This window comes from Malus domestica, chromosome 16 (genome assembly GCF_042453785.1).
Source record: "Malus domestica chromosome 16, GDT2T_hap1".
Classification (NCBI taxonomy): Eukaryota; Viridiplantae; Streptophyta; class Magnoliopsida; order Rosales; family Rosaceae; genus Malus; species Malus domestica.
Window position 1 is genome coordinate 3,566,541 of NC_091676.1, and position 25,914 is coordinate 3,592,454.

The following is a 25,914-nucleotide window of genomic DNA, read 5'->3' on the forward strand; positions in this document are numbered from 1 at the left end:
AAATTAATTTCACTAAAATGTTTTTAATCATTTTAAAAACACTTTGAAATAAGTTTTTCATTTGAAACAAAAGTTTTTTGGTTCTCTTATGTTGGATTTACGAAGAAAAAGCTTTTGCTTTTGGTCTTTAAACCAGACATAAGTGCCTCGAATTTAAAGGTACAAAAACATTACAAACTAAAATGAAACAAATAAAAATGCAAGAAAAAGTGCAACATGCGATGTTAGAACGAGAGCATTGGTGCTTGGCTGTACGAGTGTTTGACCCGCAGATCCCGTCTAAAACTCCTTAATTTTTATTTTTTAAATACAATTCCTTAAATTTTTATTTTTTTATTAAATTTATTTCAACCAATTAAAAAATGGAACTTTAACGAAAAGCACCCGATACTGTTCACTTTCACGAAAAACCACATTTTTACACTAAAAAATCAATCATGGTACTATTCACTTTACCCTTTATTTTGTCCTTATCATTAAAACTCAAAGTTTTCAAGCTTTTTTCATTAGTTTTCTTATTAAAAAATGCTTAAACCGATATATAAAAAAAAAGAAATTAGTCTGCAAATAAAATCCAGTTTCCAATCTGATCACGGTGGAAAAAAAATAAAGTGTGGGAAAATTCCGGTAAGCAAAAAATAAAAACAGAGATCTCTGTTTTTATTTTTTGCTTGACAAAAGCGTTTGGATTTGTCTAATTTCTTGCCCCTTTCTATCTGCGTTCCCTCTGATTAATGAGTTAATCTGCTGATTAATCATTGCATCAGAAAATTAATGCAAATCATTTCGGGACTTTTCTAATCAAGTTCCACGGAGAGAGGGACAAGAAGGAGAAGTCCATTTCCCACATAAGAAAACAGAGAGAGAGAGAGAGAGACAGCATAACAGTCACCACCATTGACGAGGAGCTTCCCTCCCACCTTTCCCGCGAAACTCAACTTTCCCGGAAATTCCCATTAGCCAAACCAATCTTCTAACCTTCCCCCGTCAACCCCTTTCATTTTTCAATTCGATAAATCCGTTTTCCTCCCCGGGGAAAGCAGCTGAGTTTTTTAAATCAATTTTCAAAACGAAAAACCCGAAAGGCAAATGCTTGTTCTTGACATTAGTCAAAATGCGAGATCAAATCCAAGTCTCCGTCCAAAGCTGCAATTTTTAGAGAAAATTTCAATACCCGAGTAGTATTCATATAAAACCCATCTTTCCCAACTCTTTTTTTCTTCTTATTTTTGGGTTTGGATTTCTGGGTTTTTTCTGTTGTCTGTAAAAGTTTACAACTTTGCGTCCGCAGATTAGAAAGCTGGGTGTGCAAAAGGGAAAAGCTGTGTGCTTATCAGTAAGCCTTTTTCTGGTTTTTTTTACCATTCAGGCTGTAAAAAATCTTTCTTCTTGTTTATTCTTTCTCTCTGTGTAATACCAAATTTGTTTGTCTTTTATTTACTGGGGTTCTGAGCTTTCTGCCTGAGAAATTTTTATTTACTTTCTGGGATTTTGCCCCCTCTTATGGGTCTCTGTGTTCAATATTTGTGAATTCTTGGGGGGTTGTGGAACTGGGTTGTTGCTGTGGGTTGTCCTTTTTTTGAAGAAAGTAGCTGTTTTCTTCACTGAGGAATTGCTTTTCAAGAAGCAGCTGCAGAAGTTGGTACCTGTTGTTTTCACAAGGGGATAGATATTCAAAACTGCTTTTGGATTCTATTCCTCTTGAAGAAGTTGCATTAATTAGTGAGGATTGGGAAATCAGAAGCAGATTTTAGCCTTGTAAGTTGGGTTTGTGTTGGTTTTGGAATTGGGTTTGGTTGGAGCTTGTTGTAGAGTGAAAGGGAGTTAAGAGAAAATATGAGGGGTGGAGGCAGAAGGAGAAAGCTGCATTTCAGCAAGATCTATTCTTTCACTTGTGGTAAATCTTCTATGAGAGATGAACATTCACAAATTGGGGGGCCAGGATATTCCAGAGTGGTTTACTGCAATGAACCGGACTCTTTCGAGGCGCATATGCGAAATTATGGAGATAATTATGTTAGGAGCACAAAGTATACAGTTGCTACTTTCTTGCCAAAATCTTTGTTTGAGCAGTTCAGAAGGGTGGCCAACTTCTACTTCTTAGTCACTGGCACTTTGGCATTCACTCCTCTGGCTCCATTTACCGCTGTCAGCGCGATCATCCCTCTTATTATTGTGATTGGGGCGACCATGGTGAAAGAGGGTATCGAAGATTGGCGGCGAAAACAGCAGGTACTGGTTTTTCTTCCTCGGTTTGGCTCTCTATTTTGATTGTTTTTCTTTCCTTTTCCCTTAAAATTTCAATGACTTAGGTTAGCAGTTGAGGATTTTTAACTGTTGAATTTTACTATAACTATATTGGGAGTTAGAATAGATGAGGAAATTTATTGAATGAAAGTCTTCCGAGGAGTGGAGGAGGATAATCAAACTAGATTTTCCAGCTCTCTTGAAGATATGCTGAAACTGAATTGTTTGACTGTGCCATGTATCTTACCTGCTTTGTTGTTTACAAATCATTTGCTGGTTCTTGCTATACTATCACCTGCGATTATGTAATATTACAAGTGCGATGATTTTCCAGGATATTGAGGTGAACAATCGAAAGGTTAAAGTACATTATGGTAATGGGGTTTTCGATTATACTGCTTGGAGGAATCTGAGGGTGGGAGATATAGTGAGAGTAGAAAAAGATGAATTCTTTCCGACAGACCTCCTCTTGCTTTCATCCAGTTATGACGATGCAATCTGCTATGTTGAGACCATGAATCTTGATGGGGAGACAAATTTAAAGTTAAAACAAGCATTGGAAGTAACTTCGTTCTTACAGGAGGACTCTAACTTCAATGATTTTAATGCCATTGTTAAATGTGAAGACCCGAATGCAAATTTGTACTCGTTTGTAGGAACTATGGAGTTTGAAAAGCAACAGTTTCCCCTCTCTCCTCAACAGCTTCTCCTCAGAGACTCTAAACTCAGAAATACAGACTACATATATGGAGCTGTTATCTTCACTGGTCCCGACACAAAGGTTATTCAAAATTCTACTGCCCCTCCTTCAAAAAGAAGCAGAGTTGAGAAGAAGATGGATAAAATTATCTACTTCTTGTTCTGTGTTTTATTCATGATGGCATTTGTTGGGTCGATTTACTTTGGGATTGCAACGAAGGATGACCTAAACAATGGGATCATGAAAAGGTGGTATCTCAGGCCAGATAATTCTAGAATTTTCTTTGATGCTAAAAGAGCTCCGTATGCAGCAATTTACCACTTTTTGACAGCTCTAATGTTGTATGGCTACTTTATCCCCATCTCCTTGTATGTGTCGATAGAAATTGTCAAAGTTCTTCAGAGCATATTCATCAATCAAGATATTCACATGTACTATGAGGAAGCTGACAAACCAGCACTTGCCCGTACCTCAAACTTGAACGAGGAACTTGGCCAAGTTGACACGATTCTGTCTGATAAGACTGGAACTCTGACCTGCAATTCAATGGAGTTTATTAAATGTTCTGTGGCCGGAACAGCTTATGGCCAAGGATATACTGAGGTCGAGAGGGCTATGGGTAGGAGAAATGGTTCACCTTTGGTTCATCAACATTTAAGTGGTGGGGACAATCACAAGGACTCTACTGATACAAAGGCACCCATCAAGGGCTTTAATTTTAAAGACGAAAGGGTCATGAATGGAAACTGGGTTAATGAGCCTAATGCAGAATACATCCAGAAGTTTTTCAGTTTATTAGCAATCTGTCATACGGCAATTCCAGAAGTTGATGAAGCTAATGGGAATATTTCATATGAGGCTGAATCTCCTGATGAAGCAGCATTTGTGATTGCAGCAAGAGAACTTGGTTTTGAATTCTACAAAAGGACGCAAACAACCATATCACTGCGAGAGTTGGATCCAGTGTCCGGCAAGAAAGTTGAGAGGTTCGTATATTTCATTGTTTTTCTGATAAGTAGGACTTATATCTGTGCTGGTACTCTTATTAAGTATGCAGCGAGTATATTCATCGAGTGATGTCTTTTTTTTGCAGGACATATAGCCTTCTCAATGTTTTAGAGTTTAACAGCACAAGGAAGCGAATGTCTGTGATTGTCAGAAGTGAGGAAGGAAAAATACTATTACTTTCCAAAGGTGCCGACAAGTAAGTGCTTACTGCCTTAAACTTGAATCTCTCCTTACTTCATACTGCGAATTTTAACTGTTTTGTCTAACCTGCATAACTTATTTTCTATCCAGTGTTATGCTTGAAAGGCTTGCCAGAAATGGTTCGGATTTTGAAGAAGAGACCATGGAGCATCTAAATGAGTATGCTGATGCAGGGCTGAGGACCTTGATTCTTGCCTACCGTGAACTTGAGGAAGATGAATACAAAGAGTTCAATCAAAATTTTATCAAGGCCAAGAATTCAGTTAGTGCAGAACGCGAAACAGTCATCGATGAAGTAACAGAAAAGATTGAGAGAGATCTAATTCTTCTTGGTGCAACTGCTGTTGAGGACAAACTACAAAATGGGGTATGTAGTCAAATACTGATGGGGTAACATGAGAGTTTCTTTATGGACAATATCAGATTTTGAATTAATGAACTTTAAAATTCTTTGGTCAGGTTCCTGATTGCATTGACAAGCTTGCCCAAGCAGGAATTAAGATTTGGGTTTTGACTGGAGACAAGATGGAGACTGCCATCAATATCGGGTTTGCATGTAGCTTGCTTAGACAAGGAATGAAGCAAATTGTAATCACTTTGGAGTCTCCGGATATTAAAGCGTTGGAAAAGGAAGGAGAAAAGGAGGCCATCGCCACGGTAAAACCGTATACATATAGTTGAATTTGTTTCTGCATTGAAAACGGAATTTGTAGCTTAATACTCAAGGAAGTAAAACAGTGTTCTTGAAAAATATAATAGTACCTTAATAATGTTGCTAATACGATATTTTCTGATTCATCATTAGGCATCAAAAGGAAGCGTTCTCAATCAGATAATTAGGGGAAAAGCTCAGCTTACAGCGTCGAGCAGGAACTCTGAGGCATTTGCATTGATCATTGATGGAAAATCACTTGCTTACGCTTTGGAGGATGATGTAAAGAATTTGTTTCTAAATCTTGCAATTGGCTGTGCATCTGTTATTTGCTGCCGTTCATCACCTAAACAGAAGGCACTGGTGCGTTTACAAATTATAATAATCTTTTTCTTTTCTGTACCTACATAAGTATTTTCTTGGGTAAAAGACTGTTTACTACCCTCATGTTTCATGGTTTTCAACATTTAGTACATCAAGTTTTTTTTGTCTCAGAGTCATACCTAAAATGTAAATTTTGGGACAGTCTCATACATCCGTTAGTCAAACTGTTAAATTTGCCGTTAATTGTGACGTGGCGCCCATGTGGACAATGACGTGACGTCACGTGTCAGCCAAGTTTTTTTTTTTTTTTTCTTCTTCTTCTTCTTCCACCCGAATGCAAACTTTTTTTTTTTTCTTCCTCCTCCTTCTTCCTTCCTCCTTCTTCTTCCTTCTCCTTCTCCTTTTTCTTCCTCCGAATTTGGGGAATTTTTTTTTTTTTTCTTTCTTCTTCTTCTTCTTCCACCCGATTGCAAACTTTTTTTTTTTTTTTTTCTTCCTCCTTCTCCTTCTTCCTTCTTCTTCCTTCTCCTTCTCCTTCTCCTTTTTCTTCCTCCGAATCTGGGGATTTTTTTCTTCTCCTTCTTTTTCTTCTTCTTCTTCTTCCTCCGAATCTGGGGAAGTTTTTTTTTTTTTTTTTTCTTCTCCTTTCTCCTTCCTCCTTCTTCCTTCCTTTTATTCTTCTTCTTCTTCCTCCGAATCTGCCCAGATTCGGCTTTTTTTTTTTTTTTTTCTTCTTTCTTCTTCTTCTTCCTCCGACTACAACTTTTTTTCTTTTCTTTTTTTCCTTCCTTCTCCTTCTTCCTCCTTCCTCCTTCATCTTCCTCAAAAAAAAAAAAAAAAAAACCCTGAATCTGGGCAGATTCGGAGGAAGAAGAAGAAGAAGAAGGAGGAAGAAGGAGGAAGAAAAAAAAAACTTCCCCAGATTCGGAGGAAGAGAAGGAAGAAGGAGAAGAAGGGGAAGGAAGGAGAAGGAGGAAGGAAAAAAAAATGTTGCAGTCGGGTGGAAGAAGAAGAAGAAGAAGAAGAAGAAAAGAAGAAAGAAAAAAAAAAAAAAAAACGTGGCTGACACGTGGTGCCCAGTCATTGTCCACATGGGCGCCACGTCACAATTAACGGCAAATTTAACCGTTTGACTAACAGATGTATGAGATTGTCCCAAAATTTACACTTTAGGTATAACTCTAAGACGAAAAAAACTTGATGGACTAAATGTTGAAAACCATGAAACATGAGGGTAGTAAACAGTCTTTTACCCTATTTTCTTATATCATGGTCAGAAAAGAATTAATTTGTTTTCAATGGTGAAATGAAAAATAGGTCACTAGACTGGTAAAATCTGGAACTGGGAAAACAACACTAGCGATCGGTGATGGAGCCAATGACGTGGGCATGCTCCAAGAAGCAGATATCGGGGTTGGAATTAGTGGTGTTGAAGGAATGCAGGTACTGTACAGATTCTTCCACTTGTTTAACTGAACATTAATTTTTGTTTTGCTGTATTTTTCACTAAACTTTTGTCTCATGAACTTTCCATGCTTATTTTTCAACTCAGGCAGTCATGTCAAGCGATATTGCTATTGCACAGTTCCGATACTTGGAGCGTCTACTGCTTGTGCACGGGCATTGGTGTTACAGAAGGATCTCATCAATGGTATGCATGTCATATACCATGAAACAAACTTGAGATTTTAGAATCTCGACACTTATTTTAAATTATCACAGGCGAAAACTGATGCATCACTATAAATTGACGTGTGCAATTTTCTCCTTGCAGATTTGCTACTTCTTCTACAAGAACATTGCATTTGGTTTCACTCTCTTCTTATATGAGGCACACACATCCTTCTCTGGAACGCCTTCATACAACGATTGGTTTTTGTCACTTTACAACGTATTCTTCTCTTCACTTCCGGTGGTTGCTATGGGAGTTTTCGACCAGGATGTATCCGCACGGTTCTGTTTCAAGGTAAGCTCACTGGGTTACGTGTGAAATTATGTTCGGACTAACATACTTAATTTCAAGCCTTGTTTTGAAACTGTTGGGATTTATTGTTTATCCTGTTTTGTGCCGCAGTTTCCTCTATTATACCAAGAAGGGGTGCAAAATATTCTCTTCAGCTGGCGTAGAATATTCGGATGGATGTTGAATGGGTTTACAACGGCTGCGATTATCTTCTTCTTCTGCACGAAAGCTCTGGCACACCAGGCCTTCAATAACGAGGGCAAAACTGCCGGAAGGGATATCCTCGGGGCAACGATGTACACGTGCACGGTTTGGGTTGTGAACTTGCAGATGGCACTTTCCATCAGTTACTTCACCTTGATACAGCACCTCTTCATCTGGGGTTCAATTGCACTATGGTATCTCTTCCTCTTGGCGTACGGGGCCATGTCACCTTCACTCTCCACCACTGCCTACAAAATCTTCATCGAAGCCCTCGCCCCCGCGCCTTCTTTCTGGCTCATCACAATCTTCGTGCCAGTCTCCGGTCTAATCCTATTCTTCACATACTCGGCCGTTCAAATGCGGTTCTTCCCTATGTACCATAGAACGATACAACGGATACGGTACGAGGGAACATCAAATGATCCCAAATTTTGTGACATGGTGCGGCAGAGATCGTTGCGGCCGCAGACTGTTGGTTTCACGGCGCGACTGGCGGCGAGGGCCAACCGTATAAAAGATAGACACCATAACCGTAGATAAGTTTTGTATGCTTCTTGTTTGGTATAGGTGGTCTAAGAAATACCAGCTTCTTCAATCTCTCCCAAGTTTTGGAACTCTGCGTTTTGTACATCATCGGGTTGCATATAATATTATACAACAAAATTCTTTGGTTCCAATTTGTTCTGGGATTGGGCCCTTTTAGCTAGATAATTACTTTGTACAGAAGCACTTTTGAGCTGTGTTAGATTTAGAGCGTGTAAATTTTGATACAAGGTGAAAAAAATATGTTGCTTCAATCTCTCCCAAGTTTTCTTCCGCAAATTTCTGTTTTTTTCTTCTCAGGAATTCTCCCCTTTCCTTTTCTCGATAATAAAAATGAACGCTAAAACCTGAAATGAAATGATTATCAAACGGCTCTTAGTTTTTGAAAAATGAGATGTTTTTCTCGTATTAATGACATAAGAAAGAAAATCGAGATGGAGAAACCATTAGATGATGAACATTAAAGAAAATCCAATGCCATTATGCGGTTAATCCAAAATCGTTCATCATTTCTTTAAAAAGTAATTTCGTACTCTGATGTTTATGTAAGAAGAGATTTTTAACTATCATTCCTCGGTTGTATATCTCTGCATTTATTTCTCACGGAATATACAACTAATTTCGAGATAGATTCTCGAATCTCTCTAACCATGCAGATTCTCGAATCTCTCTCACCATGCATGAGACCAAGTTCACGTTGCATTACCAAATCATATTCCAAGAGAGAATTAAGAATGACATGCATATTAACACAAATTATTATTTATACAAAAATACTTACAAGATTTGTTTGTAATTAGTTGGTAATTCTGATCTTAATTAACTAAACGAGCCTTGATTAGCATGTCTCCAACATTATTTTAATCAAAGTATATACTTTCTCTTCGTTCTTCTTCCTTTTCTTCAGACACAAGAAATCCTATATAATTGCCCTAAAAAACCCACACAAGAAAAAATAAAAATAAAAGTCAGCGAGAAAAGTCAAACAATCCAGAACCCATCATACCCGCGCCAGAGCCGGTCAGAGTCCAAGAAAATCAGCGGCGGACCGAGACATGATCGTCGCGAATTCGTTGAAACTAATGACGCCGTCGCCGTTCGTGTCGGCCTCCATCATCATATCGGAGAGCTCCCGGTACGTCAAGGGGTGGCCCATTTTGGCCATGGAACCGGCGAGCTCGGCGGCAGTGATGTAGCCGTTGCCGTCGCGATCGAAGGATCGGAAGACCTCCATGAGCTGCTCCTGGTTGATCAAAATCTCCTCGTTCATGTCGGGGAGGATGGCGGTGACGAGCTCGTCGAACTCGATGGCGCCGTTGCCGTTGGCGTCGATGTTGGAGAGGAGGACGTGGAGCTGGTCGCCGGTGGGCTTGAGGCCGAGGGAGCGGAGGAGGGCGGCGAGTTCGAGCTGGGTGAGGCTCCCGTCGGAGTCCATGTCGAACCGCATGAAGATGTCCTTCAGCTGCTTCAGCTGATCGGATCCGAGCGCGGCCATCATTATTGTAATGGCGGCCGAGAAGAAGAAGAAAGGGTTCGAGAGATCCAGACGACTATAATTTTGTGTGTTTTTTGGAGTTTAATTTGGGATTTTGTTTTTTTGGGTTGATTGGTGTGAGATTTTGGGGTTTCTTTTTGTTTGTGTTTTTGTTTGTTTGTTTGTTTTTGTTTTAATTTTTGTTGTGTTTGGATTAAAAGTTGAAAAACCGAAAACGCGTTTTTGCTAGAGTTGATTAATATTTTGCTACGTGGTTATGTATTTGGGATTTGGGGGATGCTACTTAGTAGGGGTTGTTTGTTGATTAACCATATTTAGGACTTAAACGTGTTTTTCTATTTTGGCAATAGAGTGTTGATTTGTAGGTTTCGAACTAAATTCTACGTATTGGTGTGTGTGGGTGAGGTAGGTTCACCAAAATAACGTATTTATTCTGATGCACTCGAGTTTGATGTCAATTTTCACGAAAATAAAAATAAAACTCATGCAGAGGTGTTTAGCCCAAAAGTTAACTTGGATAACTTTTATTATGCCCCATCAAGAACATGCCCCGGCCTGACAAGTGTTAAATTATTTCGAGTTAACAAGGAATTCTTTAATGTATCGGGAACACAGTCCGGTATATTAAGTGTCATAATACAAAAAGTTTTTTTTTTTAAATAGCAAACTACTTAAATTATAATGCTTGGTGTGCTGGGTCGTGTTTCCGGCACACTGAAAAATCTTTGAGAATTAACATAATTGGGTGAGGAATCTTCGAGATTCAATTTGAAGAATTTATGTGATGTGGAATTTTCAGTTTGTAAGTATCATGAACATATTTACAAAGTTGACATAGTTCGGTAGTGTTATGTAGACGTGTGACAATATTTCAAAGTGAAAAAAAACAAAAGATTTATTTGAAATTTATAAGGATGATGTCATTACATTCGAGAAGTAAGATAAGGATACCTAAGCCTTCGATTTGGATCAAGAGATATCATATATATGCATATGGGATTAATTTTCGTGCTGGAACTGACAATGAAACTACTCGTCAGTCTGCATTTGTTCTCACGCGATTAATCATGTGACGAGAGATGGCACGTGACGCGAGATGTAAAAAAATAAGACATGTACGAAAACACGTTGTATGGTAAGTTTTTTGGCGATTGAATAGCTACCCAGCTTTATGATCAATGGCTGAGAGAGCCACCATTTCAATCAAGTGATATTGCAAAAAACTAGTATCAAACTGATCACAAATTGATGAATTTTGAGTTGGGGAGCGACCCAATTTTCCCCTACGCCAAAAGCTTCCAAATCCAAACTCTCCTCTCTGAGACAACTCCTGCAGCACCTCCTCCACCTCCTCCATGCAACGCCTGCAACTATGTCCTGCATCCATGGAAGATCTCATAGACTATCCAGCCATACTCACAAAGTCGACATCTTTACATGTATCCAGCACTATCATCTCCTTTCTCCTTCTCTGTTGGAGCTTCTTCACGGTGTACTCTCTCGTCTTTCGGATCAACTTGCACGGGAGCTTGTACAAGATGAAGATGGTGATTTGGAGGATCAAGCACTGGCTGCAGCACGAAATCACGACGCAGTCTGCGGCGGTCATGTTGCAGTCTTCCATGGCTGCGAAAATCGGGAGGAAAGGAGAGGTGGTGGTGGAGAAAACAGTTTAAAGAAGTCTTCATGCCCCGGTGGTGGTGGGGTTAAGGAAGAAGTTCCTTGCCTTTGTGGGAGCTAGGTAATAGGAAGGGCGACTTCAATCATTGATGTGGCATTGTATGAGTCATGACTTCAATCATTGTATCCAATTTAATATTTTTTTTTTCTTTCTAAAGCGAAGTTCTAATTTAATTTAAACTATGACAAGCAGACTCGAACGTGATATATTAAAATATTAGGATGTGAAAAGGAAGCATAAAAGCGGAATACCTCGATTTCATTCATCCAGTCAAAGAAAGCAAACGAAACCGCCTTGAAAGACCAAGAGCGGACCATCGAGACTTTGGGAAAGAATTAGGGGAAGAAGGGCCCACGGGTAGCGAATGGGAAGGTCGAAAAGTTGGAAGGAGGATATAACTTGGCTTCTACTTCTCCTTGGTGGAAGATTTCTTTGATGGTTTTAAGCATTTCCATACAAGGTGTCACAGAACTGTCCTTCAAACAAACCCTCCCCCTTCATATTTGCAAACCCAGTTCACATTGTACCCCAAATATTTTAGCACGCGACGTTTGAGACACTCGTAAGAATATATCCCCGGGTATACTTAAGATTTCCGCGTTTCTGAGGGTGATAGGGCAGCCTGCAGGCTGATTTTACGAGCTGGCAAAGTTTAGAACAACATTCAGACTCCTGTAGGTACTTCCATGAAATTGTGACACATCCTATTTGCAACTGAAAGATGAGTACGTATTTTCGATCTGAGATTGTCGCGTATAAATCACAATACATGGAGTTGTGACACAGCAAAAGAGAGAAGAATAGGATCCATGGTCAACAAAAATGAATTGTTACCTCTATAACACCACCAAAAATATTGGTGGGTGCAACAAGATCATCTTACAAAGGCTAAATAATTACAGGGGCTGGATCTTTACAGGAAGGATGGAATGAATGCAGTCTCCACATCCGATGCAGTCAGTTCCGGTTGCTGGAAGATCGGGGTTCCAGCTGAGCGAATTCAAATCTAGCTCAATTTGGCAAAAACCCTTTTCAGTTCAGTGTTTAGCTCTCCGAATATGTACTATACCTCTCCGCTAAAAAAATCTGTACTGTAATTTTGACTACCGAATGCCATTCTTCGGAACAACCTAATTTCAGCTGACTGTTGTGCCGAGTCAAATGCCTCACTTTCCCCCACTCTCATTCCGTTGTTTATATCAGAAGCAGCGAAACTATCAAAAGCTCTAACAACCTGAGGAGAGTGAGAACGATGATGTTAGTTTACGCTGGTGTAATGAATGAATTCACATTGTAAGGAAATTTCAGCTTCTTATTACCTGTCCCATTCGTGGTCTCTTAGCAGATGAATGTCGCACACAAGCAGCAGCAATCTCGATCATTCTGAACATTTCAGTATCCACATAATTCTTTTCGAGCCTTGGATCTGCCACGCCGTCAAAATCCTCATTATCAAGAGCATAACTCAACAACGGCCGAGCCTGGAAAGTAAAATGCGTCTCTTGTCAGGAAAGCTTGGGTTTGACCTTATAACATTCAGTTGGTTAACTGTACGGTTTTATTTCATTCTATAACTATGATGCGTCTCTAGTCTCACATCTTACTCATGCATTTATCCATGCACTTCTGAAAAAATTGAAATGAATTCACAACGAAGGCGAGACTAACTAAATTGTACCCCCCGAATCCACACAATTATTGACAGCATAATCAGAGAGTAGTAATCATTTCATGCATAAATATTTCCTTCTTTAGGACGATTCTGAAGTTTTATTTCATTCCTTGCTTAAAAACCATAGGGTCAGAAGATCTAATTCTCAAAATTGAGACTTCAAAATATTCGACCGGAAAAATCAAAATCTTATTATCGGTTGAAGCAAAGCAATATAAACACTGCAGCATGATATGTCCAGTATGACAAGAGGATGTTAAGTTTACCCATTCTACTAAACTCTCATCTCCCAAGGGTTGGGATGGATCTACAGGCTTCCTTCCAGTGATCAACTCCAGAAGCACAACTCCATAAGAGTAAACATCAGACTTGTCAGTCAATTTCCCACTTGATGCATATTCAGGAGCCACGTATCTGAAAATCAACCGGAATCAATACATTATCAGGCTTGAAAGGTATGTTTGTGATGACGATATAAACTAAAATCTAGAAGAATCCTCAAGAATAGGTTTGATACAAGCAGAAAGCATACGAGCCAACACTAGATTGCTGACGTACCCAAACGTTCCCATCACACGTGTGCTTATATGCGTATTTGAATCAAGAGCTAATTTGGCAAGTCCAAAATCCGAAACCTGTAAAGGAAACCATGAGCCACATTTTAACCAAAATATAGAAGTACTGAAACGTGCTCTGAGTGAAATTATGTTGTACCCGAGCTTCAAAGTTGTTATCCAAAAGAATGTTTGATGACTTTATGTCCCTGTGAATAATTCGAGGATGACCTGACATTAGACAAATGAAATCAAACTTAGTCAACAAAACATTTCCAGTTAAATTATGTGACCCAAAAAACTATTGTATGAGGATATAATAACCGAAACATTCAGGATTCAGCTATTAGAATCCAGAAACCAAAGGTAGAAAATTACAGTCTTCATGAAGATAAGCGATCCCACGAGCTGCACCAGCAGCAACCTTAACACGTGTTGCCCACTCCAGAACTGGTCTACCTTCTCCTGAAAATTACAAGGTGCAAAACATGAGATTACTGAACCATTATCACTAACTGTTTCTTCAAAGCTCTGTTATGGATTTACCATGAAGGTGAAAATAAAGGGTATTGTTAGCGACATATTCATAGACAAGCAGCCTTCGGTTATCAGAGATGCAGTATCCCACCATAGAAACCAAATGGCGGTGATGTATGCGACTAATAGTCTCAACTTCGGCCTTGAATTCTCGCTCGCCCTGACTCCCTCCAATTTTTAGTTGTTTTACTGCCACATCTCTCCCATCTGGTAGGCATCCTTTATAAACACAACCAAATCCACCTTCTCCCAAAAGATTTTGAGATGAAAAGCCATTTGTGGCCTTAGCCAGTTCTTCAAAAGTAAACCATGGCCTTGAATTGCCAACTCCTGCTTGTTCTGGTGGAGGACTTAAGATCTCACTGCTAGAACGGCTTCCAACAAGGGGAGCTGAAGAATGAACCTTCAAGAAGGATGAATCTGGAAACAAGTAACAGAAACCTTCTTAATTCATTTAAATGGCCTCAAATTTGTGGACAGACAGAATACAGCGGTTTATATGAGCTGATTAATTTATCCCATACCCTATAAATTCCAAAAAAGTACGTTGAATTCATTGTAATTTAGAAACAATAAACGGAAAATCCCACATTCATACAAAGTGAATAACATAACAAGAAATCAACTGTGTTATATACGATAGAAGTTACCTGATGTTGGGGATGAACCCAGAGAGGATTGCTTAGCATAACCTTCAAACCCGGATACTTTTTTCCTTTGCCTCCTCATGCACCATACAACCAATCCAATGAGGCTAAGCACTACTGCCCCTACCAGTACAACGATTGCCACTACGCCTCCGGTACCAATGCCATTGGAAATTGAACTTTGTGGTGCCTTTGGACTGGAAGTGTTTGTTGGTGAACTTGGAATTTGAGAAGGTGCAGGCGGAGAAGCCTGTAAGGGGGGAGGTGGTGCCAGTCCTATAATGGGTGGTGGAGGTGAAGTGGTTGGTTGAGAACCAGGTGGGGTGAGAGGAGTACGGCTAGGAGGTGGGGGTGCTTTTCTGGGAGGTACTGATGCTGGTGGAGGAGGTGAACTTTCAGGGGGGGTTGATGCTGGTGGTGAAGGTGAACTTTTGGGTGGCACAGATGCTGGAGGTGGGGGTGAATTCCCTGGTGGGTCTGATGGTGGCGGCAGTGGTGAAGTTTTGGGGGGACTTGATGATGGAGGCGGAGGTGACTGCTCAGGTGGCTTTGATGATGGCGGCGGTGGTGGTGAAGTTTTGGGGGGACTTGATGATGGAGGCGGAGGTGACTGCTCAGGTGGCTTTGATGATGGTGACGGTGGTGGTGAAGTCTCAGGGGGATTTGTTGATGGAGGTGGAGGAGACTTCTCAGGTGGCTTTGATGATGGTGGCGGTGGTGGTGAAGTCTCAGGGGGATTTGATGATGGAGGCGGAGGAGACTTCTCAGGTGGCGGTGGTGAAGTTTCAGGCGACTTTGAAGAAGGTGGAGGTGGACTCTCAGGTGGTTTTGACGATGGTGGGGGAGGTGAACTCATTGGTGGGGGAGATTGCGGCGGTGGAGGTGAACTTGCAGGTGGATCAGATGTCGGTGGTGGTGGAGAAGGCGAACTTTTCGGTGGAGTCGATGATGGAGGGGATGGAGGGGATGGAGTTGATGATGGAGGGGGTGGAGAACCAGAAGTTGTTGGAGGTGTACCGGATGATGGTGGGGGTGAAGAATCAGAAGCTGGTGGAGGTACATTGGAGGGAGGCAGTGGCGGCGAGGTTGGCGGTGAAGCAGATTGTGGAGCTGGAGGAGGTGTTTGTGTAGGAGGTGGTGATGATGTAGTTGGAGGAGGAGCTGATGGAACAACAGGTTCTGGAGATTGAGCTGTGGCGTTAGAGGACTCTGGTGGAACCAAAGTCCGCTGAGAAGACGGTGTCGGTGTGGTGGTTAACGGTGGTTGTGGCGGAGGTGTTAAAGTAGTATCAGAAGCTGGCGGCACGGCGGATGGAGGCGAATTTGGAGATGGCGACGTGGTTGCCATCTTATTACACCAAAATCAAGTGATGGATACCATACAACTCACCGACCATAACCTTCAATCATGAAATCTTCGAACTTTTCACAAAATTCAGAGCTTTCATACAAAAGCCAAGATTTTGAGGAAACCCCAAGTCACAAATTTCAAGTCTTTGTCAAACCAACATCTCCAAAAACTTAAAAAAAAAATGGAACTCCCCAAGTTCCCCACCACCGAACTCCACCAACCAAACAACTCTTCTGTGATCAAAATCCCAGAAACCCAACTCAGAAACCAGGTTTTCCAGATCACTAACTTCAAAAGTGAGATATATTTCTCTCTCTACAGAAATCAAATTAGCAATCTTTCTCTAATGTGAACACTCGAAAATCCAAACTTTTAGTGACCAAATGCAGCAGAAGCAGCAATATTATCAAAAGCTGGTACTAAAATTCAAACCCCAGATGGTGAAATCCGGAAGGACTTACCTTTAACTTCACCAAAGGCGGACAAACAAAAATCGTAAACTTTGATCTGTTGAAACTTCCTCGTCTCTCGGGCACTGGAAGCTCACCACACAGGGAGGAGAGTCCGGGACACGGATTGTGGGGTCCCCAAAATGTACTCAGTGAAATCGACTCGCAAAGAATAATTATTATAGTTTGACGCCATTTTCCAAAATCTTATTTTGTTTTGGTTGAATAAAAATAATAAATATTGACAGATTAACGTGTTTGGATTTTTTCTTAACGTCCATTTAGTTCGACGCAACGTTAACGCATTGTGCTATTTGGTCATTGCCCCTTAAATATTTAGTGTTTGGAGTTTTTCCACTTGTTTGCTTTCAAATATCCTATATATTCGATAAAAAAACAATACTATTTTTTGTTGAATATAGATAAATAATATATTTTAAAATAGTATTTGTAAAATAATATTTTAGAAGGAATAAATAATAATATGACATTCCTCTTGTGATTTTTACATGGAGAGAAATATCTTAATATTAGTGGGGTAAAATTCCCTGCCCAAATCTTCGAAGTCTGAAAGGGGATGAGAGAGATTGGTTTTTGTGGGGTGTGATTACGTAAGCTGTCATATAAAGTAGAATTATTCCACTATTAAGATGATTAGATTAGTAAAATACTCACCTTCCTAAGATGTTGAATTTGTCTTAAACACAATTTAATACTATATAAATAAATAGAATAATCACTGTGCTTAATTAATACGGCTGTAGTGTTTTGGAGTTTACTTGTGGAGCCACGTCTTTTGACTCCATTCGTTAATGCCAACAAATCCAGCTTAGTCAGTCTATTATCTCTCCTTTTAAATAGGATATGAGAACAAAATTTTAAATTAAATTTACAAATCAAATAACGTGTCACTTATAGAAAATAAGCACGTTAATCAATATTTAATTAATAATCAAATCGCTTACACAATTTGGTTTAAGATCTGAACTGTCTATCTTTTAAGTATTCCCTAAAAAATCATCAAAATACGTCTACCAAAAACCACCCAAATCTAAAATCATATGAGTGTTGAATCAAGGGTTTAGGGTTTCTTTGTAGAGCTGTATTCGTCCATTTCATTCACTACAAATAAATGTCTTTATAGTTTTGAATTTGTCTAATTTGCAAGAATGATCAATGAATGATGTTCCAAAATATGAACGATTCAAATCCTTAAAATACATAACAAAGTAAACCTTAAAAAACACGTAAAAAAATTGTGTGAAGAAAAAATGATGTTACAGATTCCCCCTGTATATATAATATAATAATATACACATATATACATATGTATATGTATATGTATATGTATATCCCCGATAGGAACAAGGACAATCTTAGAGTATAATCTTTTAATCTTTTATTTTGTTTTATTGAGAATTCATTAGCCATCGGGTCCCCTATCAAATATATGTCGCATTGTTTAGCACATAGTATTATGATTATTGAAATAGCGGCTGTAATCTGGTGGGGCCGGCCCGCCATGGATTAAGATAACTAATTTTGTTTTGTGTTGGGATTCTATAATTTATTAGGAGGAGCATCAGCATGCAATGCAGACAGTGAAGGTAAGAGGAGTGGGTCTCCGTTCCGTCTCTCTTAGACCTAGTTTGGGAGTGAGGTGCTTAAAAAAAAAGCACCTATGAAAAAAAGCTGTGAGGGTTTTAGGTGTTTGGTAAACTGAAAAAAAAGGGCTTATTTTGGAAGCTGCTGTGAGAATAAGCTGAAATCAAAGGAAAAAGCTGAAGCTGCTATTTGTAGCTTTGGAAAACTGGCTTTTTTTCAAAGCACATGGAGCTACGGAAAACTGGCTTTTTTTCAAAGCACATGGAGCTACAGTGCTCCTTTAATGAAAGGACCCACTATCAGACTACTTTTTTTTCCAAAAGCTTTTTTACAAAAAAGTTTACCAAACACTCTGCTGATTTATTTCACAGCCGCTTATTCTCACAGCACAGCCGCTTATTCTCACAGCAGCTTTTTTTCAAAGCTCAGCAATGCCAAACCAGCCCTTAACATAAGATGTCTGCAGAAATTGGACAAATATTTCAAAGTGGAGGTGGTGGTGGTGGGGTCATGTGCTCGAATTATTCCCCCCATCTTTGGATGCTTTTTCTGCGCTGCGGCCCCGTGAAGCTCCTCCACGTACCTGTTGCTGCTGCCCCGTGAGGCTGCTGCCCCGTGAAGCTCCTCCACCATCATATCATATGGATATGGGAATAGGATCCTCTCTGATCCAACGATCATAAATTATTCAACTTTTTGTTTGCTTTCTCGTTGGAAATGAACGACTACTTATAAGTTATATGTAAACATCGAGAAAAGTAAGATCTCTTCTTTTATGTACTAAGTTTGAATTCCCTTGTCATAATTTAAAATTAACGGCTCCTTTATTTCTTTAAATTGAAATTTTACAGTTAAAATATTTGCATGAGATTAATTAACCTAAAAGGATTTCTATGTCGGTAAGTGGGTTCCATTTTTTTGGCGAAGGGAAAACTTTTTTCAAGCATCGAGAAAGTGTCGACGTGGCCTTGCGGATAAAAAGCAAAAGTAAATCCGAGATACAAGGCACACGTGCGCACACTATTAATTCTCTCCTGCCCAAATGATGACGTCATGATAAAGAAAAGCCCAAATCTAGTGAAAACACACATGCAAGTTGCAACCACAACGTAACGTGGAGGTTCCCAAACCCTAATCCCTGCACATTGACCTCGTATTCCCAACAGGATCCTCTTCGGATCTTTTTGATGAGGATTTTGAAGATCCGTAAATTATGTCCGTTTATCATCTATCGTGTTATCAATTTTTATCAAGTATTGTTTATGTTTATTTTTAAATAAAAACAACAACAACAACAACAATAACAAAGCCTTTTCCTACTAAGTGGGGTCGGCTATATGAATCCTAGAACGCCATTGCGCTCGGTTTTGTGTCATGTCCTCCGTTAGATCCAAGTAATCAAGTCTTTTCTTAGGGTCTCTTCCAAAGTTTTCCTAGGTCTTCCTCTACCCCTTCGGCCCTGAACTTCTGTCCCGTAGTCACATTTTCGAACCGGAGCGTCAGTAGGCCTTCTTTGCACATGTCCAAACCACCGGAACCGATTTTCTCTCATATTTCCTTCAATTTTGGCTATTCCTACTTTACCTTGGATATCCTCATTCCCAATCTTATCCTTTCTCGTGTGCCCATACATCCCACGAAGCATCCTCATCTCCGCTACACCCATTTTGTGTACATGTTGATGCTTCACCGCCCAACATTCTGTGCCATACAACATCGTTGGCCTTATTGCCGTCCTATAAAATTTTCCCTTGAGCTTCAGTGGCCTACGACGATCACACAACACGCCGGATACACTCTTACACTTCATCCATCCAGCTTGTATTCTATGGTTGAGATCTCCATCTAATTCTCCGTTCTCTTGCAAGATAGATCCTAGGTAGCGAAAACGGTCACTTTTTGTGATCTTCGCTAGATTGCTCCGGTCATTAGTGTGGATAAGTATATAAATGGATAGAGATAGGAAAGCAAACGCAAGATGTACGTGATTCACCCAGATTGGCTACGTCCACGGAATAGAGGAGTTCTCATTAATTGTGAAGGGTTTACACAAGTACATAGGTTCAAGCTCTCCTTTAGGGAGTACAAGTGAATGATTTAGTACAAATGACATTAGGAAATATTGTGGGAGAATGATCTCGTAACCACGAAACTTCTAAGTCCCGGAGTGTGGTATCGGCTTGACTTTCCTTATCTGTCTCATAGGTAGATGTGAAATCTTCTCTGGAAGTACTCTTCCTCCATCCAGGGGTGGTATCTGTAACTGGTGGAGATGCACAAGGTAATGTATCAATGTCACTTGAAGCTTACTTGTAGTTTCAGGCTTGGTCAAGCGCGATACAAACCATGTAGTAGGAGTCCCCCAAGTCGCCGAGCTAGGGGATCTGCTGAAAGAGGTAACAGACAAGGTAAGCAATCAGAGCTCCGGCTGATTGTTCACATTCTCCCTATCTTGCAGGCAGCATGAAGGATAAAGAGAAGAAAAATGAGAAGAGATGATATGGGATACTTTTGCTTTTGAAGAAGTAACTTTCCACAGGCTTATTCTTGAACTGGGCTAGAGGGTTTTCTGGTTTCCTCCAAAGTATAAGGCCGACTGAAGAATTTGAGGGTCAAAACAAGTCCATCAAATCTAGAGTACGTTCGACCCTGCTGATATGGGATACTTTTGCTTTTGACAGAGTAGTGGATATATCGGCACGTGTGCTGTTACGCTTGTCTCCACATGCTTCCTTGTATCCTTCTCACTTGCCCTATCCTCAGGCAGATGCGGTATCTTCCTTGGAAGCATAAGATGTTGAAGATGAGTACTCGAGAGCAATGCCAGGGTAAGGGGTTCCAGGCAGTCAGTTCCTGGCTGGAAGCTTGATTCCAAGTGCTGACTGATTGCTCTCTTTCTCCTTGTCTTGCAGGTAAGAACAAGACCAAAGGAAAAGACAGGGAAAAAGCATGATATGGGATACTCTTGCTTTTAACCCTGATGATATGAGATATTCTTGCTCTAGTATAGCTTGTTTACAGAGGTATTATCGGGGGGAAAGAAAGCTGAATATTTTGAAAGGCTTCGTTGGGAATGCCCTCTCAGATAAGAGGAAGGGTTGAGCATTTTTGCAGGTCTGCCTGTCCGTTGGGGATGGAGGTCGCCATATATAGGAGTCTCCCTAACATCAAGTAATAATGCAATTCCTTTACCCTGCTTGGTCATAGCACGGTAGTGGGAGCTGCCAGCTTCACAAGTTTTAACTCTGTCAGAGCACTTTGAAAAAGTGGTCTGTGGTATCTGGGAAGCTGATGTTGCGTGTGAAGATTACAGACAAGCTTTATCCAAGGAGATCCGGCTCTTGAAGTTGGGAAAGTGATGCCTCTTCGGTTTTCGAACAAGCAATCCTGTCGGGGATCTGGCTCTCGAGATTCGGAGAACGATGCCTCTTCGATTTTTGAGAAAGCAATCATGCTGGGGGTCTGGCTCTCGAGATTCGGAGAGCGGTGTCTTCGATTTTTGAGAAAGCAATCATGCTGGGGGTCTGGCTCTCGAGATTCGGAGAGCGGTGTCTTCGATTTTTGAGAAAGTAATCATGTTGGGAGTTGGGAGTGTTTTCTCGAATATGAGTAAAGGTTGGGCATGTTTGCTAGTCTACCTTGCCACGAAGCACAGAGGTTGACACACAGGGACTTTCCAATTATCCAGCAGTGGTACTGTTCCTTTACCCTCTCTTCGATTTTTGAGAAAGTAATCATGTTAGGAGTCTGGCTCTCGAGATTCGGAGGGCGGTGCCTCTTCGATTTTGGAGCAAGCAATCTTGTTGGGGGTGTTTTCTCGAATGTGAGTAAAGGTTGGGCATGTTTGCTAGTCTACCTTGCCACGAAGCACAGAGGATGACACACAGGGACTTTCAAATTATCCAGCAGTGGTACTGTTCCTTTACCCTCTATTCGATTTTTGAGAAAGTAATCATGTTGGGAGTCTGGCTCTCGAGATTCGGAGGGCGATGCCTCTTCGATTTTGGGGCAAGCAATCTTGTTGGGAGTGTTTTCTCGAATGTGAGTAAAGGTTGGGCATGTTTGCTAGTCTACCTTGCCATGAAGCACAGAGGTTGACACACCGGGACTTTCCAATTATCCAGCAGTGGTACTGTTCCTTTACCCTTGTGGGTAATAATATGGTAGCTAGGCCGTCAAAATTTATGTGTCTAAACTTTGTTAGTGTTGTTTCTTTGCTATTCTTTTACCCTTCTTGGTCAGAGCGATGTAGTGAGAGTTGCAAGCTTCACGTGTCTCGACTTTGTCAGAGAACTTTGGCAAAGTTATATGTGGTACCCATGAGCTACTGTTGCGTGTGGGAAGTGGGTGATTGAACAGTACGATTCATGTGCTTTCTACTTCGCCAGAAATCTTCGACAGAATGCCCATAATTTCCGCAAAGCTGAGTGTGCGTGTGACAGGTGCTGACAAGGCTGGAAAAGTAGTCTCAACTTTGTCAGAGAACTTTGGCAAAGTTATATGTGGTACCCATGAGCTACTGTTGCGTGTGGGAAATGGGTGATTGAACAGTACGATTCATGTGCTTTCTACTTCGCCAGAAATCTTCGACAGAATGCCCATAATTTCCGCAAAGCTGAGTGTGCGTGTGACAGGTGCTGACAAGGCTGGAAAAGTAGGTGCCTCTTCGATTTCTGAGATCGACCCTCGTGGTCTCTGAGCAGCCCAGCTTTTGAGAAAGCAAACCTCTTCGATTTCTGAGATCGGCCCTCGTGGTCTCTGAGCAGCCCAGCTTTTGAGAAAACAAACCTCTTCGATTTCTGAGATCGGCCTTCGTGGTCTTTGAGCAGCCCAGCTTTTGAGAAAGCAAACGCCTCTTCGATTTCTGAGATCGACCCTCGTGGTCTCTGAGCAGCCCAGCTTTTGAGAAAGCAAACGCCTCTTCGATTTCTGAAGCTTCGTCGAGTGCAGATTTTTATAGAGGCTAACATTAAGTTCCAAAGCACACTTGAATATCCACCTGTAGAAGCTCCATTCTTGCACTTCTAAGAACTTGATTTGTCCGACCTCTTCTCTCTTCTACACCTTTGAAAATGTCTGGCCCCTCCGACCGTCGTTTTGACTTGAACCTTGTTGAAGAGGCAGCCCCGCCTTCTCCAGACAACATATGGCGCCCATCCTTCGTCTCCCCTACTGGTCCTCTTACCGTTGGGGATTCCGTGATGAAGAATGATATGACCGCTGCGATAGTGGCCAGGAACCTTCTCACTCCCAAAGATAACAGACTACTTTCCAAACGGTCTGATGAGTTGGCTGTTAAGGATTCTCTGGCTCTTAGTGTTCAGTGTGCAGGTTCTGTGTCTAATATGGCACAACGCCTATTTGCTCGAACCCGCCAAGTTGAATCATTGGCGGCTGAAGTGATGAGTCTCAAACAGGAGATTAGAGGGCTCAAGCATGAGAATAAACAGTTGCACCGGCTCGCACATGACTATGCTACAAACATGAAGAGGAAGCTTGACCAGATGAAGGAATCTGATGGTCAGGTTTTACTTGATCATCAGAGATTTGTGGGTTTGTTCCAAAGGCATTTATTGCCTTCGTCTTCTGGGGCTGTACCGCGTAATGAAGCTCCAAATGATCAACCTCTGATGCCTCCTCCTTCTAGGGTTCTGTCCAGTACTGAGGCTCCGAATGATCCCCCTCCGGTGCCTTCTCTTTCTGGGGCTCTACCGACTGCCGAGACTTCTCCTAAGCAACCTTTGTGAAGGCTCCCTCTTGTTTGTTTATTTTGACTCAAGTATATGTACATATTTGTAATTTATCAAGATATCAATAAATAAGCTTTCCTTCATTTCAACGTATTGTGTTAAATCACCAAAGCCTTCTTCGCTAAGTTCTTTGAATTTTCTTTTGTTGAAGCTTGTATGTTGGAGCTTTGTGAGTGGAGCATGTAGGTTGAGGTAGTGTTCCCTTAATTTCCCGAACGAGGACAACTTCTCGGTTGGAGACTTGGAAAATCCAAGTCACTGAGTGGGATCGGCTATATGAATCTTAGAACGCCATTGTGTTCTGTCCTGTGTCATGTCCTCCGTTAGATCCAAGTACTCTAAGTCTTTTCTTAGGGTCTCTCTCAAAGTTTTCCTGGGTCTTCCTCTACCCCTTCGGCCCTAAACCTCTGTCTCATAGTCGCATCTTCTAATCGGAGCGTCAGTAGGCCTTCTTTGCACATGTCTAAACCACCGTAACCGATTTTCTCTCATCTTTCCTTCAATTTCGGCTACTCATACTTTACCCCGGATATCCTCATTCCTAATCTTATCCTTTCTCGTGTGCCCACACATCCAACGAAGCATCCTCATCTCCGCTACACCCATTTTGTGTACGTGTTGATGCTTCACCGCCCAACATTCTGTGCCATACAGCATCGCCGGCCTTATTGCCGTCCTATAAAATTTTCCCTTGAGCTTCAGTGGCATACGGCGGCCACACAACACGCCGGATGCACTCTTCCACTTCATCCATCCAGCTTGTATTCTATGGTTGAGATCTCCATCTAATTCTCCGTTCTTTTGCAAGATAGATCCTAGGTAACGAAAACGGTCGCTCTTTGGTATTTCTTGATCTCCGATCCTCACCCCTAACTCGTTTTGGCCTCCATTTGCACTGAACTTGCACTCCATATATTCTGTCTTTGATCGGCTTAGGCGAAGACCTTTAGATTCCAACACTTCTCTCCAAAGGTTAAGCTTTGCATTTACCCCTTCTTGAGTTTCATCTATCAACACTATATCGTCTGCGAAAAGCATACACCAAGGAATATCATCTTGAATATGTCCTGTTAACTCATCCATTACCAACGCAAAGAGGTAAGGACTTAAGGATGAGCCTTGATGTAATCCTACAGTTATGGGAAAGCTTTCGGTTTGTCCTTCATGAGTTCTTACGGCAGTCTTTGCTCCTTCATACATATCCTGTATAGCTTGAATATATGCTACTCGTACTCCTTTCTTCTCTAAAATCCTCCAAAGAATGTCTCTTGGGACCCTATCATACGCTTTTTCCAAATCTATAAAGACCATGTGTAAATCCTTTTTCCCATCTCTATATCTTTCCATCAATCTTCGTAAGAGATAGATTGCCTCCATGGTTGAGCGCCCTGGCATGAACCCGAATTGGTTGTCCGAAACCCGTGTCTCTTGCCTCAATCTATGCTCAATGACTCTCTCCCAGAGCTTCATTGTATGACTCATTAGCTTAATACCCCTATAGTTCATGCAATTTTGTACATCGCCCTTATTCTTGTAGATAGGCACCAAAGTGCTCGTTCGCCACTCATTTGGCATCTTCTTCGTTTTCAAAATCCTATTGAAAAGGTCAGTGAGCCATGTTATACCCGTCTCTCCCAAAACTTTCCACACTTCGATTGGTATATCGTCTGGGCCTACTGCTTTTCTATGCTTCATCTTCTTCAAAGCTACAACCACTTCTTCCTTCCGGATTCTACGATAAAAAGAGTAGTTTCTACACTCTTCTGAGTTACTCAACTCCCCTAAAGAAGCACTCATTTCATGTCCTTCATTGAAAAGATTATGAAAATAACATTTCCATCTGTCTTTAACCGCGTTCTCTGTAGCAAGAACCTTTCCATCCTCATCCTTGATGCACCTCACTTGGTTTAGGTCCCTTGTCTTCTTTTCCCTTGCTCTAGCTAGTTTATAGATATCCAACTCTCCTTCTTTGGTATCTAGTCGTTTATACATATCGTCAGAAGCCGCTAACTTAGCTTCTCTCACAGCTTTCTTCGCCTCTTGCTTCGCTTTTCTATACCTTTCACCATTTTCATCGGTCCTATCCTTGTATAAGGCTTTACAACATTCCTTCTTAGCCTTCACCTTTGTTTGTACCTCCTCATTCCACCACCACGATTCCTTTTGGTGTGGGGCAAAGCCCTTGGACTCTCCTAATACCTCTTTTGCTACTTTTCGGATACAACTAGCCATGGAATCCCACATTTGGTTAGCTTCCCCCTCTCTATCCCACACACACTGGGTGGTTATTTTCTTTTTGAAAATGACTTGTTTTTCTTCTTTTAGATTCCA

At 41.0% G+C, this 25,914-nt stretch overlaps 4 protein-coding genes across 5 annotated transcripts; 1 reads left to right on the forward strand and 3 right to left on the reverse strand.

Moving 5' to 3' along the window:
* Positions 1-641: 641 nt before the first annotated feature.
* On the forward strand, positions 642-8,096 carry LOC103402750 (putative phospholipid-transporting ATPase 9). The gene is made up of 10 exons (XM_029095679.2): positions 642-2,232; positions 2,582-3,933; positions 4,041-4,151; positions 4,247-4,523; positions 4,616-4,813; positions 4,962-5,171; positions 6,450-6,575; positions 6,685-6,783; positions 6,907-7,098; positions 7,207-8,096. Exons 1-10 carry the CDS (start codon positions 1,837-1,839, stop codon positions 7,837-7,839), a joined length of 3,594 nt encoding a protein of 1,197 aa, XP_028951512.2. The 5' UTR covers positions 642-1,836; the 3' UTR covers positions 7,840-8,096.
* LOC103402749 (probable calcium-binding protein CML16) lies at positions 8,052-9,523 on the reverse strand. Of its 2 annotated transcripts, none has more exons than XM_017323729.3 (2): positions 8,849-9,505; positions 8,052-8,189 (listed from the first exon to the last, which is right to left on the reverse strand). In XM_017323729.3, exon 1 carries the CDS (start codon positions 9,338-9,340, stop codon positions 8,864-8,866), a length of 477 nt encoding a protein of 158 aa, XP_017179218.1. In that variant the 5' UTR covers positions 9,341-9,505; the 3' UTR covers positions 8,052-8,189; positions 8,849-8,863. The 2 variants fall into 2 exon arrangements, with proteins under 2 accessions (XP_017179218.1, XP_008339727.1); XM_008341505.4 differs by lacking the exon at positions 8,052-8,189 and adding an exon at positions 8,583-8,774 and having other exon boundaries at positions 8,849-9,523.
* An 817-nt stretch (positions 9,524-10,340) lies between these two features.
* On the reverse strand, positions 10,341-11,108 carry LOC103402748 (uncharacterized). The gene is given in 1 exon segment (XM_008341504.4): positions 10,341-11,108. A coding segment is annotated over 1 exon segment (465 nt). The 5' UTR covers positions 10,962-11,108; the 3' UTR covers positions 10,341-10,496.
* A 720-nt stretch (positions 11,109-11,828) lies between these two features.
* Positions 11,829-16,530, reverse strand: LOC103402747 (proline-rich receptor-like protein kinase PERK9). The gene is made up of 8 exons (XM_008341503.4): positions 14,432-16,530; positions 13,791-14,201; positions 13,623-13,709; positions 13,405-13,475; positions 13,249-13,325; positions 12,957-13,104; positions 12,338-12,499; positions 11,829-12,252 (listed from the first exon to the last, which is right to left on the reverse strand). Exons 1-8 carry the CDS (start codon positions 15,774-15,776, stop codon positions 12,082-12,084), a joined length of 2,472 nt encoding a protein of 823 aa, XP_008339725.3. The 5' UTR covers positions 15,777-16,530; the 3' UTR covers positions 11,829-12,081.
* Between the last annotated feature and the right edge of the window lie 9,384 nt (positions 16,531-25,914).

Bases quoted from the DNA above. Each gene is read 5' to 3' on its own strand.
- LOC103402749 (XM_017323729.3), bottom strand. From the start codon at position 9,340: ATGATGGCCGCGCTCGGATCCGATCAGCTGAAGCAGCTGAAGGACATC.
- LOC103402747 (XM_008341503.4), bottom strand. From the start codon at position 15,776: ATGGCAACCACGTCGCCATCTCCAAATTCGCCTCCATCCGCCGTGCCG. The intron at 13,105-13,248 runs GTACGTCAGCAA...GTTGATTTTCAG, and splicing joins CGTGTGATGGGAACGTTTGG to ATACGTGGCTCCTGAATATG. The intron at 12,253-12,337 runs GTAATAAGAAGC...CACTCTCCTCAG, and splicing joins AGAGACCACGAATGGGACAG to GTTGTTAGAGCTTTTGATAG.
- LOC103402750 (XM_029095679.2), top strand. From the start codon at position 1,837: ATGAGGGGTGGAGGCAGAAGGAGAAAGCTGCATTTCAGCAAGATCTAT. The intron at 4,152-4,246 runs GTAAGTGCTTAC...TTTTCTATCCAG, and splicing joins CTTTCCAAAGGTGCCGACAA to TGTTATGCTTGAAAGGCTTG. The intron at 4,524-4,615 runs GTATGTAGTCAA...TTCTTTGGTCAG, and splicing joins AGGACAAACTACAAAATGGG to GTTCCTGATTGCATTGACAA.